The sequence below is a fragment of the Mytilus galloprovincialis genome, chromosome 8 (assembly GCF_965363235.1).
Source record: "Mytilus galloprovincialis chromosome 8, xbMytGall1.hap1.1, whole genome shotgun sequence".
NCBI lineage: Eukaryota > Metazoa > Mollusca > Bivalvia > Mytilida > Mytilidae > Mytilus > Mytilus galloprovincialis.
In genome coordinates, this window is record NC_134845.1 from 45055866 (window position 1) to 45078072 (window position 22207).

The 22207-nt window shown below is 31.9% G+C and overlaps 2 protein-coding genes and 1 long non-coding RNA gene across 4 annotated transcripts; 2 read left to right on the forward strand and 1 right to left on the reverse strand.

The window, feature by feature from the left end:
- The first annotated feature begins 1177 nt into the window (after window positions 1–1177).
- LOC143043316 (uncharacterized) lies at window positions 1178–7719 on the forward strand. Its single transcript, XM_076215688.1, has 4 exons — window positions 1178–1338; window positions 4706–4891; window positions 6653–6691; window positions 7606–7719. Exons 1-4 carry the CDS (start codon window positions 1251–1253, stop codon window positions 7698–7700), a joined length of 408 nt encoding a protein of 135 aa, XP_076071803.1. The 5' UTR covers window positions 1178–1250; the 3' UTR covers window positions 7701–7719.
- A 2653-nt stretch (window positions 7720–10372) lies between these two features.
- Window positions 10373–16728, forward strand: LOC143043317 (uncharacterized). 2 transcript variants are annotated; one of them, XM_076215689.1, is made up of 5 exons: window positions 10385–10648; window positions 13439–13558; window positions 14744–14788; window positions 15376–15466; window positions 16386–16728. In XM_076215689.1, exons 1-5 carry the CDS (start codon window positions 10561–10563, stop codon window positions 16444–16446), a joined length of 405 nt encoding a protein of 134 aa, XP_076071804.1. In that variant the 5' UTR covers window positions 10385–10560; the 3' UTR covers window positions 16447–16728. The 2 variants fall into 2 exon arrangements, with proteins under 2 accessions (XP_076071805.1, XP_076071804.1); XM_076215690.1 differs by lacking the exon at window positions 14744–14788 and having other exon boundaries at window positions 10373–10648.
- A 1167-nt stretch (window positions 16729–17895) lies between these two features.
- LOC143043318 (uncharacterized) lies at window positions 17896–20614 on the reverse strand. Its single transcript, XR_012968307.1, has 2 exons — window positions 20288–20614; window positions 17896–19935 (listed from the first exon to the last, which is right to left on the reverse strand). It is a non-coding gene; the product is annotated as an uncharacterized LOC143043318 (long non-coding RNA).
- Window positions 20615–22207: the final 1593 nt, after the last annotated feature.

The following is a 22207-nucleotide window of genomic DNA, read 5'->3' on the forward strand; positions in this document are numbered from 1 at the left end:
ACATGTCGCGCCGTATCTCATTTCGATAAATAATTATTGCTTAAAGCTTTATACAATTCTTTGTTATATAAATCTAAAGATCTGTTTACTTTTGGTGATGATTCAAAATTTTGTTTTTGAGTTATTGAGTATTTTGTAAAAAAGGGGGAGGGTTTTTTTTACATGCCACGCCATATCTTAAAAAATGTATGTTTATTGCTTAAAACTTTACACACTTCTTTGTTATATTAATCTAAAGATCTGTATACTTTTTGGTTTTGAAACTAAAATTTATTTTAGTGATATTTAGTTTTCACATGTCCCACAGTATCTCAAAAACAATATATGGTTATTGCTTAAAACTTTCTCAGAAGCTATTTATGATTATTGCATAAAACTTCCACACAAGACGACGAGCGTATCATGCGCTCATGGCGCAGCTGTTTATTTTATCATGCTTTCGTAAACGACATCACGAGTTGGTTGATCGTGGTAGAAACCTTATTCCTTATGTCGTAACTACAATCCTGTTCCCATTTCACGAATGTTACCTACCGAAATAGATTTTTTACCAGGTTTTGAATAAAATGAGGAACACGACGAGTGCCACCTTGGAACAGGATCTGCTTACCCTTCTGGAGCACCTGAGATCAGTCCCAGTTTTTGTTGGGCTCGTGTTGCTTAGTCTTTACTTTTCTATTTTTCGTTTTTGGTTTCTGTGTTATTTCTTGTGTACTATTATTTGTATGTTTTTCTTTTTCCTTTTAGCCATGGTGTTGTCAGTTTATTTTCGATTTATAAGTCTGAATATCCTTCTGGTATCTTTTGCCCCTCTTTTATTGCAATCAAATTTTTTAACCTTAAATGAGGCTACTAAGCCAATTAAATCTAAAGATATTGAAACAAACAGACTTCTTCTTAGTAGTTTTTCACCACTTGTTATTAAAATCAACTTGAAGGGGCAAAGGTAAATAAAAAAAAAACAAATGAAAAAGTCAGAATTATTATCATTAAGTTTGATGTGCTTTTAGATAATGCACTGTTTGGACAAAAGAAGATATGTTTAAATTCTATGGTACATTCATATTGTAACACATACAGTTTTGTCATCTTATCCGTATTCATTACGTTAAACCGTTTTGTATTTCGTATTTTAATAATTTGTTTGTAAATTTTCCTCGTATTACGACTTCGTTTATTAGAAACACATTGAAAAGAATTTTCTTTAATAAAGAAGTTATGATTTTTGTCGAACCAGTTATGACTCTAATATGATGACTATGGATTTAGTTTATTTGTCTTTTTCTCTTATATTATTTTTATCTACGTTAATAAGACATTGCTACGGAGTAACAACAGGTAAGTTTAATTAAAATCTTATTTCAGTTAAAATACAATTTACACTTTAAGTCAAAGTAAAGTCCGATTAACACGTTGCAAATTTTAAGTTCAATTGAAATCTAATTACAAACTTAACTTCCATTATCATCTTACGTCAAAGCTAATTCCCGTAACATGAATTGTCAAACTTAACTGCCACAAAGGGCATATGATACAAATATTATTTGACGATGATTTTTGATTTTCGTACACGATGTTTTAACAAGTCAGTTCAAATACAGTATGTAAAAGAAAATATCTCTACTTGTGCTACATTTTGAGATAAATGGTGTAGAAATCTCTGATTTTAATCCGATCTTCAGTTTCTTAGACATTTCAATCCTTTAGGGAAAGACATACCTATCATTTATAAAAGATAAACACAGACAGTCATATTTGTATTAAAAATCATGTTAACAAATATTCGTTTACATCATGTCAGATGGTCTATATTTGTGTAACACTTATATGGGAGTCATTATTTCTTTAAATCTTTACGATTTAATAAAATTGGTTTACTGTTTATCTAATATATCTAAAGGTTTCTCAGAAGTAATTACGCAACAAGAGAGTGCAGGTTAACCGGTGTACGGTACTACCTGGAAAGGTTTTAAAGAATGGCAGGAAATAGGTTGAAAAAATCTGAATGCACTTCATGATTTAGAAAATTAAACGTCTACCTGGAATTGACATTCCTTTTTTTATTTTAAATCTACAGAAGGTGATAAAATAAACTAACAACTGAGTTTAAATTGGATATGGTCCTCTCATTTTACAAAATCACCTATTGTTGTTGTGTGCAGATATCTATTGTTTGCTATTGTCCAATTAATCACAACAATACTTAACATAGGGGAACATCTCAAACTTAGTTTATTTTGACACTTTCTGTGGGAACAAAAAGAAAGTGAATATCAAAACTCTAGAGAAATTTAAAGTTAAACAAAACAGAAAATACATTTGGAATTTTATTATTTAGTGCCTGCCATGCATTACATTCAATCTTTTCCAGGTGTATAATGTTGTCTGCACTCAGATTGAAATTAAGGGTGTGCATAAGGTAACATATGCTAGAATGTTATGATGAACTAAGAGTTCGGATTTAGAGTTGCCATCCGTAACTAATTTCTGGTCATTATCTTCATCAACAATAATTAATGTTACGTTATAAAATTTTGCGTGCTTACAGAATACACACAGGACAAATTGGAACAGGTAAAAAGGTAAATTGTGAAGTAAGACATTAAAACAATGACCAATCCAATATCAAATTAAGTGTTAGGGGACAAAATGAGATGTAGGGAGTTTTCATCAATTTCAACAATTTCTTGTTAATACTTCAAAACAATCATCAGCCAAAATTTTATCAGAAGTTCAAAAAACCTATGTGGATTCCAATCTATGATACAAAGGGTGGTTTCAACCATATGTCCCCAGGAAAACGAATTCTTCGTCAATAAAAAAGAAAGGTGTGTACTAACATATTTTTACATAAAATACACGGATACATAGCAAAATCATTTGCTTTGGCTTTCTTCACATATTAAAAAACAATCCACGAAATAGCCATCAATGATGAAAGTGGTTTTAGTGGCTTTGAACTAGCTGTTAGTAAATGCGAGTACTCTCATATCTGTAATTAGTGTCTTTTTGTTGTTGGGATGTACAAGTAGCCGGCCACGTTCACTTGTATTTGTAGTACACGATTTTTATCCTTCTGATGGGTTAAGTCTTTTTTCAACTGATTTCTATAGCTCGTTCTTACATTGTACTGTTATAACACTGTCCCATGTTAGGGGAGGGTTGGGATGCTGCATACATGTTAAACCCCGCCACATTCTGTATGTTCGTGACTGTCCCGAGTCAAGAGCCTGTAACTCAGTGGTTGCCGCTTGTTTTTGTGCTACATAATTGTTTTTCGTTCATTTTTTTTTGTACATAAAATAGGCCGTTAGTTTTCTCATTTGAATTGTTTTACCTTCTAAACCTTTTGAATTCGAGCGTCACTGATGAGTATTTTGTAGAGGAAACGCGCGTCATGCGTAAATACAAAATTTAATCCTGGTTTCTATGATGAGTTTATTTACAACCACTGGGTCGATGGTGCTGTTGGTGGAGTTTTAATTCCCCGTGGGTATCATCCGCCTAGTAGTCAGTACTTCTGTGCTGACATGAATTACCATTGATATGGTCATAGTTATAAATTAACTGTTTATAAAATTATTGAAAAACCTAAGGCTTGTCTACTTCAGGAATAGATGACCTTCGCTGTATTTGGCAAAACTTTAAGGAATTTTGGTCCTCAATGCCCTCTAACTTCGTACTTTATTGACTTTTTTTTAACTTTTTGGGATTCGAACGTCACTAATGAGTCTTTCGTAGACGAAACTCGCGTCTTGCGTAAATACAAAATTTAATCCTGGTTTCTATGATGAGTTTATTTACAACCACTGGGTCGATGCTACTGCTGGTGGAGTTTAAATTCCCCGTGGGCATCACCTGCTTAGTAGTCAGAACTGTGCGGACATGAATTTTCATTGATATGGTCATAATTATAAATTAACTGTTTATAAAACTTTTGAAAAACCTAAGGCTTTTCTACCTCAGGAATAGATTACCTTCGCTGTATTTGGCAAAGCATTATGGCATGTTGGGCCTCAATGCTCTTCAACTTCGTACTTAGGCGTTTTAAACTTTTTGGGGGGTTCGAGCGACACTGATGAGTCTCTTGTAGACGAAACGCGCGTCTAGCGTAAATACAAAACTTAATCTTGGTATCTATGATGAGTTTATTTACCTTCTGACCTGCTGTCCGTAGATTGTATACTTTAAGGTAGAATGGCTGTTCCTATTCAACAAATTCTTTGCATCTACCTTTCTATTGATCTAATGGTTACGTTGTACTAGTCCTGAAACATTTCACACTGAAAGTTATGCCAACAACAATCACTAATCAATACAAAAAAATCCCTCAAAACAACACTTTTTTTACTGGTATATACCTGCTAAAAACTAAATCAACTATAAAACACATGGAGGTTTTGTACAATGAGTACAATGTGTAGTTAATTTCCATTCAATAGTATTTTTATAGGTTGATATCGTTTTCTTAAAAAGATGAGGAAAATAATGATTTTTGTGTTTCTAGTTTATATAAGAAGAAAAGAGTAACTACATTCTTTCGATATTATAAAAAAAAAGTGTCAGACTTGATAAGCATCTCTGAAAAATATTTTCATATATTCCATATACTAATAGTCTATTACTTGCAATTAAATTTCGTATTTGCATATCAAATTGCATTATCAGGCATACTATTACTCATAACCATTTATTTCCTTTTCAGATATTTATTCTACAATACCTGACACAACACTAAATATAACTGAAGTAATTCTCACAACACCTGAAGTAACCCTCACAACACATGAAGTAACCCTCACAAAACTGGGAGTAACGCAGAAAACAACACGCGAAGCAACACTCACAACACTTGAAGTAACGCTTAATACAACCAAAGAACAGATAACAGGTATGCTTTACTACAAATATGATTCTATTGGTTTCAATATTAATCTATTGATTGATTCAGCTGTTACAGTAAAATCTAGAAAATCTACATAGTTATAAGGTTATTATGCACCATACATACTGTATTTGCTGAGGGGGAATAGGACCTTTATCGGAACTGCGGGATCGGGTGTTTTTAAGCTCGGGATTTCGGGATTGACCCTTTCGGAATCCAGGAATCCTTTTTTTCGGATTTCGGGATGTCGGGATTTGCTTTATTTAAATTCGGGACCTCGGGATTTCGTTTTTTCAAGTCCGGGATTTCGGGATCAAGACCCCTCTTATCCCCCCTCTTTGCTGATACATGTAAACTAGAATAATTTTACTCCTATGTGAGGTGAAAAAGTATTAGGGCTCTGAGATTGCATTTTGAAATGCTATTTCAAATGAATAAAGTCGTTACAATTAACCATATTTAATGTTTATTCTTTTGTGATTAGTGAAATTATTTTTTTAATTAGGTTTTTGTTTGCATTCATATTTCCTTTTTTACGAGAACAGAAAAAAGCGATAATTTTTCTACACTATACGAAGATCTTATTTAACCAGAGATGGGTCTATTTTATCTGATAAAATTAACAAAGAAAAACATATGTTATCTAAGATTTAAATCAATTAATACAAAGTTAAATGACCTATGAGTTACTCTGAATCCAACAAAGGTCGTAAGTGATATGAACGAAACTTTTAATAAAATTTCATAGTTCATGTATACAACTAGTATACCGAAAGAAACTTTTTATCCTACACATTGTATATTGATGACGTCTACTTCAAAATTCCAATCGTAACCAACACATCTACATGTTTTTCTTTTTTATTAGTGCATGTCAATAGCATGACATATTGCATTTTGAATTTTCCCAATTTGTCTTGTAATTTTTCAGACTTCTCACTTCTTCATTTTTTACCAGATTCCACTTTATCCCATATCCAAAAATTTTACACCCTTTATTCCACAACACCGTCTTTTAAATCCAGTTTCCTACATCCCAAAAGCATGGCATACCACTCATCTTTTGGATCTTTCTTAAATTAAAAGAGGTCGTTTTATTTTACTGGATGAAATAAATATAATTAGGGAAATTTTCAGACTTAAGCCGTAGTTTTCTTAAATACTTAGATTTTCTAGATTCGTTCCGCTGACAATAGTTAAACTATGGTGTTATTCTTTGATTAGACGAGAAAGGATGTTACAAAAAGATGTATACACTATGGCAGATTTCTTCAAATATAAGTTGATATAATAAGATTGAAGATATATATCTATTTTCGTGAACATTATGTAACAGTGCATATATTTATTTAGTAAATTGGCGCTTCGATTACCTAGGTTCAATCGAAAATTATATATTTTAAGTGGCTGCACATTTCCGTCAATATAAATAGTTCAAGTAATTACCTATTGAAAAGACTTTTGTAAAATTCTTCAGTTTAAGTGGGGTTGTGTTGGTTCAAAAAAATATCTAATAGTCATTAAAAAAAGAGGAATAGAGAAAAACGGGAGAGAAAAAAGAGAATACAGAATAATAGGTTGCTAAAATAAAAAGAATGGACAATAGAGAGAGAGAAAAGAAAATGATGGCATAAGAAACTAAAGAACCCAAAAATGAGGAACTTTCATCCAGACCCTCCGATATATTATCAAAGATTTGTTATCATACTTTGAAGTTAATCGCGTTTGTTTTTCTTAATTGTAATTTACAATTTGTTCTAATTACAGAAAATTCTACCGTTTCCAGTTCTACAATCAAGTCAAATGGTATGCACCTTTATATAATTCATGAATACTCAGTAATTAAAAGGGATTGTGTACATTTAGTGAAAAAAAAATCGTTTGCATAATTTAACATTGAAGTGGTAAAATTTTGGTAGAAAAAAAATATATATTAGTTCACGAGGCAGCAACTTGTTAAAGCATTCGAAAACAAGACAAGAAATCCAGATAGCAACACATAGTTCTTATAGCAATAAACGCTTTTTGGACGAGTTGTCTGCATAGTTCTTTTCGACTATCACTGACCTGTTTACATAACAGTAACAAGTGGGGCGATCGAAACTTAGTCCTTTAACACATAGCTTCACATTCTTATTCAATTTTTAACGTTTTTATTTTGATATTGTCATCTTTAAATGGGGTATACATTGATAGTAAAAAATATGATAAATAAAAGAAAAGAAGTGTAATAAGTGAAAAGAATATATTAGAAATGAATAGAAATAGAAATAGAAAATAATGTTCCCGTGGTCATATTATATATAGGACTACGATAAAACCCGCTCATTCTGGACAAAGAATTGACGCTTTACCCGAAACTTTCTATAAATTTATGTTTTAGAATTTGAGTGAATCTATCAAAGATATAAAAATAGATTTGTGGTATATACATTACGATGAAACAGCAAAAAACGAGACAAATGAAAAGACAAACAAGGTCTTACTAATTGTCTTTTTATTGCATATCCAAAGCTATAACATTTACATTAACAGTTTGTATAGCAAGAGGAAAGACACTTTGAAAAAACACAGTGACATAAACGGTTTTGAATTCGAAATAAATGTTTAAAAACAGCAGATCAATTGATGTAAGAACAATAAAAACAAACTCAGTGGGCTCTTGATATCCTTACGACAAGTATAGTAGAAAAGAAACATCTCTTTCATTTTTTTTTCAGATGGAAGACCTGACTATACATGGATAGCTTATGTGGTGGTGGGATCGTTAATGCTCCCATTGGTTGTTGTGTCCATTGTTAATTGCATACGGTAAGTTTGTTAGTCTATTTGTATAAGAGGATCTACTTTTTAAATTCAGCTGTTTTACACGCGACAGTTTTGTAATATTTCAAGATAGTTGTATAAAATTGAAGAAGATGTGATATGATTGCCGATGAGGCAACTCTCCATCCAAGTCACAATTTGTAAAAGTAAACTATGATAGGTCAAAGTACGGTTTTCAACACAGAGCCATGGTTTACACCGAACAACAAGCTATAAAGGGTACACAAAATGACTCGTATGAGATCATACACGGAATTATGAGAAAGCTTATGGATCTTATTACATCATCGTCGAATAAAAATAAGGAGATGTGCCAATTGATTGCTAATTAGACAACTAACCTACAGTTAAATCTCAAAATTTTTACAAGTCTCACTCCCAACGCTGCCTTGTTTTTGCAACACACCCCAAATCCCGGATTCGCACCTTCAGAATATCAGATGACTTGTTTTCAATATCACATCGTTTACACCCCGAGACGCTAATATAATCACCTGAGCTTTGTTCGAGCGAAAATTGTTCACCTTCATCACAAACGTCCAAAACCAAATGTTTGAACGCCAAGGATGTATTTGTACAAAAACAAGTGGAGAACGTTCTGACGAAAAGGCATCTGAATTTATAATAGCCTAGTTCATGTAAATATACTTATTTTAACAGGCCTTACATAACTTGAACTATCATTTTGAAATGAATAAATTTTTATGACATTTTAACATTATCAACATTATAAATGTAATATTAATACTTCAACTATTTCAGAGTAAGGCGAGGTGATGACACGCAAGAAAGGGAAACGCTTGAAAAGGCGTAAACATACTAGTGTTATGTGATTCAAAACAATTTATTCACTTGAGTGTCTTATTTTTTTTTGTATTCTTTTGTGAATGAACTTTTATAAAATTTCAAATAGGTATTTATGTTTATAAAAATGTATTATCATGTATAACTTACATTGCTATTTGTTGTTGTTTTCAGTAAAGAACAAGATAGATAAAAGAACATTCTGATTTGCAGTTGATTTTTAAACATTTTATATGAGTTAATTTGATTACTTCCCTTATAATATCCTATGCGTGTTTTCGTCTTAAAATCAAAAAGATTATTAGATCAACTGTTGCACCCTGATCTATTCGCTCCTTTGCTCTGAATGAGTTTGATGGTGATTGTCAAATAATCATAAAACGGAAAAGGCAATTTTAACGGGTATTCTTGAACATGATAACGCACAAGTTCATTGTTGTTAATGCGAGCAGTCAGCATAAAACGCCGGATACAGAAAGAATTTTTGAAATATATACACCAAACTATCATTTTTAATTCCGTTGATCGATATGTTTTCCTGAAATAAAGTTTTCAAAATAAGAAAAGGGAACCAGATGACAAAAAAGGGTCAGAAGAACAATCAAATATTTTAAAAGTAAAAAGAAACTGCCGATGGCCAAAAGAAAACAAAAAAATTACTGGCAACATTCAACGAAACAAAGATATTAAAGAATCAGCTTTTTGACCTCTCTGTTAGATCAAGTGGAAATATTAATACATCCTGCAATAAAATGAAGAAAACGAAGAATCAGAAAATACGTGTACAGCTATCAACCACTTAAAGTCGCAATAATACCTAAAAAAATAGATTCATTAGATTATGTATATGACATGATAGTTGTATGGAAACCTAGAATTAAAAACACAGCGAGGCGAACATAAATTAAGACAACAGTACCATACCTTTATTTAATATTTATAAATCGATTAATCCAAAACAAACCCGGATCTCAAAATCGCAAATACCCATAGAAGGAAAACAACGATCTAACAAAAACACTAAACTGATTCAAAAACAAACGCTGACACACATAGAAACGAACTACTGCATAACAACTGCCATTTTAATAACTTGGTACAGGACATTTTAAGAAATTTTGTCGTTACATGTCTTATAAGTATATCAATGTATAGCTATACATATGTGTAGAATCGGAAGCACATACACTAGAAATTAAACCCGTATATAGTCCGACGTCTATTTTTGTAATCACCTAGATAGTTTTGTCGACTGTCTTATAACTTTGTATTTATTTGGCTTTTTAACTATTTTGATCTGAGCGTCACTGATGAGTCTTAGGTAGACGAAAAGCGCGTCATGGCGTATAAAATTATAATCCTGGTACTTTTGATAACCATTATAATTAAGTTTTTGTTTTGCTCTCGTTTTCGTAATCGTATATGCGACACAAACGTTAATTGAAATGATTGATAAGATTATTGGAATCTTTCCAGGCTCGGTAAACAACATCAAGCTAACATTTGTTTGAAATAGTTAGGTTAATGTTTCTGATAACATATAGGCTGGTTTTCTTTTAGTTTGAAATAAACTATTAAAAATAGCGGATTAAAACTTTGAACAAATAAAATTCAAACAAGTTGACTTGATACCCTGTATGTAAATGGCCAAACAAGCAGAGATCTTTTCAGAACTTTGTCCCCACTATATATTAACTTGTAATTAAAATCCCCTTAAAGGGCTGTAGGTAAATAGAAAATAAATGAAAAACATTAACATTTCTATTAAGTTTGATTTTGCTTGAGGAAATTCATTGTTCGAACAAAATAAGACACTTTTAAATTATATCGCGAACTAATATTGTAATGTACAAATGGAATATACGGTTTTGTCATCTGATCCATGTCGATCCAGCTCATTACGTTGAACCGTTTTGTATATCGTATTATATTTTTTGGAGTGTTTCCCCGTAAGAGTTCATTTATTAGAAACAATGGAAAGAATATATCTACAAATTTATTTAAAAAGGAAGTTGTGATTTTGTTATATCAGCTATGGCTCTAATATGATAACTATGGATTTATTCTATATTCCTTTCTCCCTAATAGTACTTTCATCTGCATTTATAATAAATTGCTATGGAGATACAACAGGTAAGTTTAATTCTAATCATACGCCAAACTTGATTTCAATAAACAATCTTACGTCGAGCTTGAATTCAACAAAGAATCTTACCTCAACTTGAATTCAATAAACAACCTGATGTCGAACTTGAGTTAAATAAGAATCTTTAAGTTACCTCAAACTTGAATTCAATAAACAACAAGATGTCGAACTTGAGTTCAATAAACAATCTTACGTCGAACTTGGATTCAATAAACAATATAACGTCAAACTTGAGTTCAATAAACAACCAGATGTCGAACTTGAGCTTCATCGATATCCACATCAAACTCAAGTTAAATTAAAATATTTCGTCAAATTGAAGTTCCATTTTCATCTCAAATTCAACTTTTAAACGTTTAAAAATCAAATTTATTTTTAGTTTCCCAAATATGTTTTTCCTTTAGACATACATTTATAACTGACCATGTGGTATTGAGAAGGTTGAAGGTTACCTATAGTTTTTAATTTTCATGTCATTTGGTCTGTTTCTTTGGCAATCAAAACAACTCTCCTTATTTCTATACCTTTTGTTATGCCCCATCTACGATAGTAGAGGGGCAATATGTTTTCTGGTCTGTGCGTCCGTCTGTTCGTCCGTCCGTCCATCCGTTCGTCTGTTCGTCCGTCTGTCCCACTTCAGGTTAAAGTTATTGGTCAAGGTAGTTTTTGATGAAGTTGAAGTCCAATCAACTTGAAACTTAGTAAATATGTTCCCTATGATATGATCTTTCTAATTTTGATGCCATTTTTTACCCCAATTTCACGGTCTACTGAACATAGAAAATGATAGTGCCAGTTTTAGGTTTAAGTTTTTGGTCAAGGTAGTTTTTGAAAAAGTTGAAGTCCAATGAACTTGAAACTAAATACACATGTTCCTTATGATATAATCTTTCTAATGTTAATGCCAAATTAGAATTTTTACCTCAATTTAACGGTCCACTGAACATGGAAAATGGTAGTGCGAGTGGGGCATACGTGTACTTTGGATACATTCTTGTTGGTTTTGTTACGAAAAGATAAACACAAGTGAATTATTATCAAAGCAATTGAATTATCGTCTTTAAATATATATGTTCTAAAATTGGGTTACAATTCTTGAGACGTAATTTTATATGATTTTTTTCTGGAGTAAAATAAACGGCTGATTTGCTGTATATTTATCGAATTGAAAAAAAAAAGTGATTTGTGAATAAAAATTGATACAAGTAATGTTCAAGTAAAATGTCGTTTTAAATAAAGGCAACAGTTGTATACAACTGTTCGAAAGTCATAAATCGGGGTTACAAACTACAACAGAGGGAACCACATAAACTATAAGAGAATAGAGGAGTCCATGAACTCGTTTACAATCTCTGTGTCACTATCCGGTCAACGCTGAGGGAAGTTCGGGTTCCGGACGTCGACGGTCGGTGGTTCTCTCCAGCCTCTTCCGCCCATAAGGTAGCACTCTACAGTTAGAAAATAAAATTAAAAATGAACCACAAAATGTTTTATCATCTCCTATTCCTGGATTTCTAATACATTAACCTAACTGTTTATGTTGTACATGTGCAGATATATGTAATCAGTATCTTCCATAGATTTTGATTTCCTAAAGTTAAAAGGGTGAAAAATAATTCATTTTATGTGTATCCATGGCAAGATCCTGCATTTATTTGCCATAAAATATTACATGTCACATATCCCCCCAAAATTTGGATCAGAATAAAATTTTAATGCCTTTGAGTGATACCTTTTCAGAAACTGTTTTCATAAATCTTCCTAATGAAATAAAAAATGGGTGTCTTTCGCCTCATTTTTTCGTAAAATCTAATTACAAAGTTCGTGCGACAAAAAGTTGGAAAAAAACATTACAATAATTGCCGGACCAATGTATGGTATGGACATACAAATACGGACTGTCATACAGAAAACAGCCTATATTACATACATAATATGATCTTGATGTTCATATAAACCCAATACGAAGGTTATTTTAATACTCAGCTATCCAAAAATGAATTTTATTGCACACTAGCTCTTATATTTGAAAAATCCACAGGGGCCAAAATGCGAAACTACACACCTAACTGTGGAGTGCTACCTAACAACTGGTCGCCACGAAATAGGAAGCAGCTGAAAGTGACTTTAAATCCAATAAATTTGGAGTATTCATAAATAATAAAGCAAGCAAAAAAGCAACACAAAACTCTTAATAATTATTACAACGTACCAATTCCTTAGATTTGACGAATTAGAAATATGGTCGTCCCGGATTCACCAATCTGACAGTCAAACCTTTGCTAAAGTGTGTCGTCTGTTTAATTGTGTTGGATAATAATTACACAGCCACGCATGGTCAGAATAAGGACGTGAAAGCCGATGTCACGTGAAGGATAAGTAACACTAATGCATTATATACGAAGAACCTTTGCGAAGACCTGTGGTAGTTCGTATGTTTAATGCTGCAAGGTTCAGTGTCTGTCTGTATCCTTTAATATAAAAATCCATATGATTCTGTTGACACTATTTTGTATATTATAACAAACAATTGAATAAACATTGAATGATTTATTTTAAATTCGAAAATTACTAGATTTTATAAATTTTTAGTGTAATATCGTTTATATTTTTTTCCGATATAATGAAAAAATGTCTGACTTGATAAGAATTAAATTTATAAGCATCTCTTAAAAATAGTTTCTCATATTCAATGGAAAATATTCGATTTTTAGTACGGAGAGATAAATTTGCATTTTCGGGCATATAATAACTCAGCAAAATGTATTTCATTTTAGTAATTCAGTCTACGACACTTGAGACAACACTCACAACACATGAAGCAACACTCACGACACATAAAACAACACTCACAACACCTGAAGAAATGCTGGATACCACAAAAGAACAGATAACAGGTATGATATCTTACAAATGTGATTTAATTGGTTTTTATTATACTTTATTGATTGGTGCATCTGTAATATTTGACTTTTCGATATGTAAAAAATGTACAGGGTTATTGGTTAATATGCAAAATACTGTATTTGCTCAAACATGTGAACTATGAAAACACGTAATTAGAATAATTTAACTAAAAGTCAGATGAGAAGAGTATGACGACTGTGTTGTTGCATTTTGAAATGTTGTTTCAAATGTTTAAGCCATATCTTAAAACCATGTTTAAAGGGCTTTGCCATTGTGATAGGTAAATTTAATACGTTTTGTCTGCGTCTTTACTTCTATTTTTACGAGGACAGAAAAAGCGATAATTTACAACCTTACAACACCCGAGATGGGTCTGTTTTATCTGATAAGATTAACAAAGGAAAAAAATAGGTATATCTTGGATTTAAATCAATTTAAATCCATTAATGCAGACTCGACGTTACCACCGAGTAACTGTTAGTATAAGAAAGGTCATAAGTGCTTAAACACAACACATGATATATATGAAAATTTTAATGCAAATTCAAATGTCATACAAATACTATCAGACTATACTGAAAAATACTTTAGCGACATGGACAAGAATGGATTTTCATGTTTCGATTTGATATGCTTGTTTGATTATGTCTTCTTCAATGTTGCTATTCCTAAGCAAAATATCTACACTTTTTCTTTGTAAGACGGATTTATTTTTATCTTTTACCACACATTTTAAATGCGTTTCATCCCCATCTTCTTTGTCTTTTGGAAGCCTTTTTTTTTAATTAGAAGATGTCGAGCATTTTTTTAATCAGTGAAGTTAACATCTTCTTTGAATTTTTCAAACCTAAAACATAGTTTTCTTCAACAGTTTTGTTCCATTGTTACTTACTGTGGAAAATTATTTTATATTTAGTAAGACGGGAATGGTTTTTGCAGAAAACTGCTTACAATATATCAGATTTCGTAAAAAAACACTTTCATAATAAAAACGAAAGGCATATATATTTATAAGAATATCGTGTACATTGTTTACTTAGAGGTGCATATACTTACTTAGTAAATGGCGATAAGAATAATTTGTTCAGAGTCCACCCATTCAAACCCTCCGATGAACGGACAAAGATTGTTTAGCATAGCTTTAAGTAATACTTCATGTCTTGTTCTTATTACAGAAAATACTACCGTTCCTAGTGCTATAAAAAGGCCAACATTAAAAGGTTTGCACAGTTATATGATTATAGTATACAATTCCATAAATGTTAGCCCTTAACAGGAATCTATGCACATTTAGTGAAAATGTAACTACTTTGCAATCCACCTAGTTTAACTTTTGGAAAAAGTAAAATTTTGGATGAAAATAAGATTGCATTGGAAAACAACTCTACATCATATTTGAATACCAGATAAGAAATCCAGATAGAAATATACAACTATTTAACAATAGACGCATATTGGCCATGTGGACTTGGTAGTTCATCTGCAACAGTCATTAGCCTGCCAACCCAACGGTTGTGCGTTCGAACTAAATCTAGAGGTCATGCTTTTTTAGATGTTTCGTTACAAGACAAAAGTGTCTCTTCCGCATATGTATCAAAAACTTGTTCATTTACAGTTTGTATAGCAACAGTAAAGACACTTTTAGAAAAATAATAACCAATACACATACAGCTTTTGTTTTGAATTCAAAACAGTTATTTAGTATCAGTAGATCAATAAGTATAAGAACAATAAAATCATGTACAATGGTCCCTATACATCCTTACGACAAGCATTGTAGGAAGTCATGTTACCCTTATTTATTCAGATGACAGACCTGACTATATATGGATAGCTTATGTGGTGGTGTTAACTTTACTGCTCCCATTAGTTGGTGTGTTCGTTGTTAATTACATACGGTAAGTCTGTTAGTTAAATTGAAAAAGGTACCACACTTTAACACAACTGTTTAACACGCGTTAATTCTGTAACATTTGAAGATATTTGTATTGCTTCTTTTATGTTTACAGAGGTAACTTCCCGGTTGATTATTGTTCTTGAAATAAAAATAAATATATAAAGGCTGGATAATGTCTGCTGAACTGGATCCCAAGTTTTGTTAGCATCAACATTTGGATACATAGTGAACAGAGTTAGCCTGTAGAGCTTAATATATGGTTGTTCAATATAAGCGAGGAGATGTGGTATGATTGCCAAAGAGACAATCATAACCGCAGAGCTAGAAATGACGAACTTTACAAACCTCACTCCTATCCTTGACGTAGTTTTCCCCACTCATTTTTTCCACAATCCTGGGTTTGCATCTTTATAATCATATGATATGGCTTTTTCAATATTACACTTTTATATACTCTGAGACGTCAATATAATCCACAAAGCTCTGTTGGAGGGACTTTACTTTACTGTGACTACCTTCATCAATTCACGAACACTCAAAACAAAAATGTTCTCTTTGGTTTATTCTGAAGACAAACATACTTTTTTGAACTCTTTTATAACGCCCTTTTTACAACAATTTATAATGAGGGATAAAAGTACTAGGGGCTTTAAGGGCCATTTTTGGCCCCACCCCTAAATTTCATTTAATTTTTCATGTTGTAACTCTATACCATAGACCTTCTGAAAATACTTCCAGAATTTATTCACATCAACGGAGCGTTTTTTTATAAAGTCGTTCAATCCTTACCAAAAAAAATGTTTTTATAGATATACTTATTATGTCTTACATGGCTTTGAGAAATATTATATTCATATTTATATTTATATACATTTGAAATTTTACCATTATAATGTTTTCTTAATTAAAACTAATTTCAGAGGAGTAAGGCGAGATGAAAAGCAAGAAAAAGAACATAATTCACCGTACGGTGACCTATAGTTGTTAACATTTGTGTCATTTGGTCTCAGCTTGAGAAATGTCTCAATGCCAATCATGACTCATCTTCATATTTTTAAATATACGACTGCAAAATCGTATACACACTAGAATAATGTGTCCAAATACTTTTAAAATTACTTGAGTGTCTTATTTTTTGTATTCATTTATAAATAAACGTCAGTAGGATTTCCAATAGGTATCAAATTGATTAAAACTTATTATTATGTATTGTTTTTGTTTTGTTTTGAGTAAACAACAAGATGAATAAAGCAAAAATTCGGATATGGCGTTTTTTATTTTGTTTTAATTCATCTAAACCATTCATTCTTTTGATTACTTCCCTTATTATGTGTTATCTATTAGATTAACTGTTGCATCATGACTAATTTGCTCTATCGTTATGCATACGTCTGATGTGTGTTTTCAAATAATCATAAAACGGTAAAAGATTACAAAGAATAAGTTAATCTGAACATGCACAAGTCGATTTGTGCTAATGTGAAGAGTTATTATAAAATGAACGATTCAAATAGACCAACAGAATTAGTTGTAGCTAGTGTTCAGCAAAAAACTACCCCTCTGAATTTAGTTTTAAAGAAATCTGTACATGTCGTGTCATTTTAGACAGTAGAGGAAAAGAAAAAAACGAGACACCAAAGGAAGAAATCAAAACCAAAAGTTGTTAAAACGGATTGCACAATGGCAACAAAAAATGAAAACGACTCACATCAATATAGTTAAACAAAAAAATATAAATAGCAACACGCCCCAATCAATGCAAGAGTCTACAAAACAAGGAAAACTACAGACTCATTATCAAACCCACACACAAAAAATTAACTACAAAAATCAGGGTGGTGTATTAAGGTGATCCGGGAAGGGCAAGCAAATCTAGTTCCACATAGAAGAATGGATGTCGACTTAACAAGAGTACATAAATTTTATGATGCTATCAACAAATATGCTGACTCGGTATACAAATACATTAACCAGACAGAAAACCCGCATATAGTGAATAGTCTCTTTTGAGATCTCGAAGTTTGTTGGTGTTGGTTTTTTTTTTAGGGAACCCTTTATTAGTGAAAGTGAAAAATGAACAAATTTGTATATTTTGATCTCTAAGTTAATCCTGATAAGATTTGTCTACAATTTTTAGTATTATTTTGTTTTGTTCCATTTTCACTCGTATAATGGTAAAAACAATATGAAAAAAATAAGTGGTATTTTGAACTGTCCAATCAACATTCATATTACTTTATCAGTTAAATTGTGCTTCCAATATCTTTAAAGTACAATAACATTGTCTTAAAAAGATGACAAACTCATCATAGAAACCTGGCTAAAAATTATGTACGCCAAAGACATACCCGAGATTGATAAATTATTTTGTGTCCACATAATACAAATGACAGACGAATAGACGAAGTGGATGTAACATGATGGAAAAAATAAAGGAAGAAAATACTTTATTTTCAAAAAAACCGAAATGTTTATAGAACAAATACATGTATATCAACAATATGCAAAATAATAATCTTAATAAATAATAGTCTTCAAGTTGTAGTGTCGATCCAGTGGTAGTAATTTTAACAGAATTAAATAGAATACCGACATCCTCACATAAAAAGATAAATGTATAGCATGTTTCTTAAATGTTAACTTCAGTCCAATACAAACTCAGTATCAGTATCAGTAGCATCGGAACTTATAGATTTCGTGAACTCTTTGTATCGTTGTAACTCCAATACCACAATACTCTTTTTGTAATTAAGGCATGGTAAGTTTCTTGAAAATTTTAATGCCCTTCTTAGTTTTTCGCTCATTAAAAAATAGATGACGAAATTCGACATACATCCGAAAATGGTTGATATTTTTAGAATCTCTATGGTAATTTTCAACTTTTCCAAAGTGATGTCTAATTTCCCCCATACAATATTCAATATGTAGTTCATTGGTTCACTGTATGGAGTGATCCCTAAAACAAGGTAGTAAAAGTGCTTGTGTATTGCTGGGATTTTACTAATGTCGCACGAGTAAATGGCCATTTCATATGAGCGTTTAATATTTTCAAAATTAACTTCGCTGATATTGTTACAGAGAAATATGTTAATGAGATTTGTCAAACTTTGTTCCGTATTATTTATCATTATCCCAGTCAGCTTTTGGATAATAGTTGTAACCATTTCTTCATATTCGGGATCAATCTTACTAGAAAGTTGCTTTGTGTAATCTGCATACGTATTTCCAACCAACGTATGAACTACATAATTTGTCCATACTCTATAATTGTGCGATGAATCAATATCAGATTGGCAAGACATACTTAAATTCAAGTTTAAATCAGAGTTAACTTTTTGTACGAATCTGAACTGTAGTTTGTCTAGACATTTCATAGATTTGTCTCTTATCTCGTACTTCACTTTTTTCCAAACGATGTCTTCCTTATTCATATCAGACTTGTATGTATTAAATACGGTAATATTGATAAGTAAACGTGGTATCTCGGATAACAAGAAAACAACAACTATACACAAAATCAAGATACTCGATCTCCTTTTCGTTTTACACTTTGAGAGGGAATCCTTCCTTCGAATTCTTTTCTGGTAACAAAGTATGAACGCTATATAACATGACGAAATTGTCATCATGACTACTGCAGAAGTCAGCAAGAAAAGAAACAAGAACGGATGAAACATTAAAACATACTTCTCCAGTAATTTGTTCGGCTTAGACACAAAACATGTGTCCTTTTCTATGGACCTTAGACGAACAACAAAAATCCTCGGTATATTTATCATCATCGAAGTTAGAAAGCAAATCCAACAAACAATGACTGATTTTCTGTTGGTGATGGTTATTCTAAATCGGATTGGAAAAGCTACGGCTAAGAATTTCTGTAAACCAAGAGAAGCAGTCAATAACACGGATACAAGATGGAAACTGTCAGCAAGTTGAGTAGCACAATAGTGGATTATACAATAAGGATATTTGATATTAACCAAATCTGTAATATCGCTCACGGTAAAATTTTTAAGTGCGCCAATTTCAAAACCTATAGGTGTTCCTATTTGAATGTTGTCATCTGCGTTGGCTATCCCAATGTCTCTAAACTGATGAGCAAACAAAGGCACAAGCCCGTAAGTACAGAACGCGGTAAGGCTATCTGATATGGCTAAACCTTGCAGTAGAATTGTAACAGGTGTTTTGATTCGCTTGTCAAAAAACGCTACAAACACAATTATGTTCATCAAGATTGCCAAGTAAGAAATAGCTGGACCAGCTACTATATTAATCCAGTAAGGAGTACGTTGGAAAATTATGAAGAACATGTTCCTCACCCAATCTTATCGATTGTCCGCTACAATGAGCTTTTCGGATCGAACAATATGAAAAAGGCAGCTTGGCCATGATGTCTTGAAGTCATTTGTTTTGACTAACTACCAAAATGACTGGGCGAACCTGCTGTATCATTTAAGTCACTATTTGAACCTGAAATATGAACATGTTAAGAAATGCTGTAGCTTAAATAATGGTTTTAAGCAACTGAAAGGAAATTATAGATGCAAAATATGGATGGTAATAAGATAGGAATTAATCAATTTCAAATAATTTGTAAAAATTATTTATTTACTTTTATGTATTTTTATAGCGTGTGTGTGAGTGAACGTATATTTGCATTTATTGAAATTATACATTTCGGTTTCTGAACTCTACTAATGTCTTCTTAACTATAGAAAACTGTATTAAACAATTATTTCGATTTTTTGTATTTGTCACTTATAATAGGTTTTAGATATGCAATTTGGTGCTTTTACAAAAACATATGCACATAGATACATACCACCATACTAGAGTCTCCCAGTATACTTGTGTAGTCCATTGAAATAAATGGTGCGCTGTGGGGATGATTCTATTGAATTTGATTAATCATATTTGTCATAATAAGCTATAATGGTATTTTCAATGATTGTTCATCTGGACTTGCCTCCGGAAAGGAAAGTTTCATCGAATACACAGGAAACTTTCGACCTTATTGGACTAAATGGCATATTATAATCATACTAATTGAATTTTGATCATATATGTCACGTGGAACGACGTTTCGTATAATACAATTCTAACTAATTTATAAACTTAATATTTGTGATTCCTTCATATTCAATTTTAAACCAAAATATTAAAAAAAAGTATAGAGGATCACAACAGTAACATTATTTATAACAATCACCAAAATAAACACATCGGTGTGAACCTAGGCTCCATTTTGAAGATTGGTCTTAACTTGACTAGTGGCACTCGATTTGTAATTTTAAAAACAATACTAACTTTTCATTGGATCGAAAACAAATGTTTAAAATAGAAGTAAAAATATAATTTATGCACAATATAAATGATAAGGTTTCGTGAAAAAGTCGATAAATTAATAATGTATATGTTAATTATAAAAACGAAGAACTAAAAGGAGTAGGTCCGGTAAGGACCGATTTTGGCCTCAAATTTCAGGTTCATCAGACAAAAGATTTTGACCACTTTTTAAACACTTAAGTGTTTACTTCATTTAAATCAATTAGTTTATGTGAAAGATTTTAACTGATTTAGTCATTAAAAACGATCCGATTCAAGCTCACATATGAAAAATCTACCAAATATGCCAAAAAATGTCACTTTTCAGATGGTTTTTTGTCAAAAATGAAAGTGGCCGCATCCGTGTTCATCCTCAACCTTTATATATGTTATGTATTATCATAAAATACAACTTACATTTCAATATTAAGGATGAACACGAATGCGACCACTTTCGTTTTACACGAAAACCGTCTAAAATTTAACTAAAATGCTTGAATTGTGAAGATTTCAGTAATTTAGCAGGCTTAATGATGCAAGTACCCGATATATGTGCATTGTATTGTCAAAACAGACCATATGTATGTAGCAGAAGCATTCTACTGTCCAATAAATAACTAAAAGTTTACATTTTAACAATTTTGTAAAACTGCTATATTTTGGGGCCAAAAAGGGGTCTTACTGGACCTACAGTCCTTTACATTTGCCTCGACCGAAAACCAATTGAATACGAACTTGGTAAACGGCATTGAATGAGGAAACAATAAAATGAAAAGAAATTAAAAGAGCTTTAGAAATGAAATAAAATCTTCTGCCATTTGGTCTCTGGAGGAGATTTGTCTCATTAGCAATCATACCACATCTTCTTATTTTTATCATCTATTTATTTCGTCTTTGCAAGCTTGATCTTCAATTTCCAACATGCATCATTATGATTTGTCTGTTTATTGTTGTTTTGTTGTTGTTTGTTAGTTGATAATGTCGACGTTGGGGATAATTTGAATAACAACGTCAAAAAAAAGAGGGACGAAAGATACCAGAGGAACAGTCAAACTCATAGATTGAAAATAAACTGACAACGCCATGGCTTGAATTTAAAAGACAAACAGACAAATAATAGTACAGAAGACACAACATAGAAAACTAAAGACTAAGCAACACGAACCCCACCAAAAAACATTGGGTGGTCTCAGATGCTCTGGTAAGCAGATCCTGCTCTACATGTGGCACCCGTCGTGTTGCTTATGATATACCATTTCCGGTAAATAGTCTAATTCGGTAGGTCACATTCGTAAAAAGGGAAGGGTATTGTAGATACGACATAAGGAACATATCCGATAGCATCTGTGAAACGGTTATTCCATAACGGTCAACCAACTCGTGATGGCGTCCGTAAAATTTACGAAGGAATGATTTC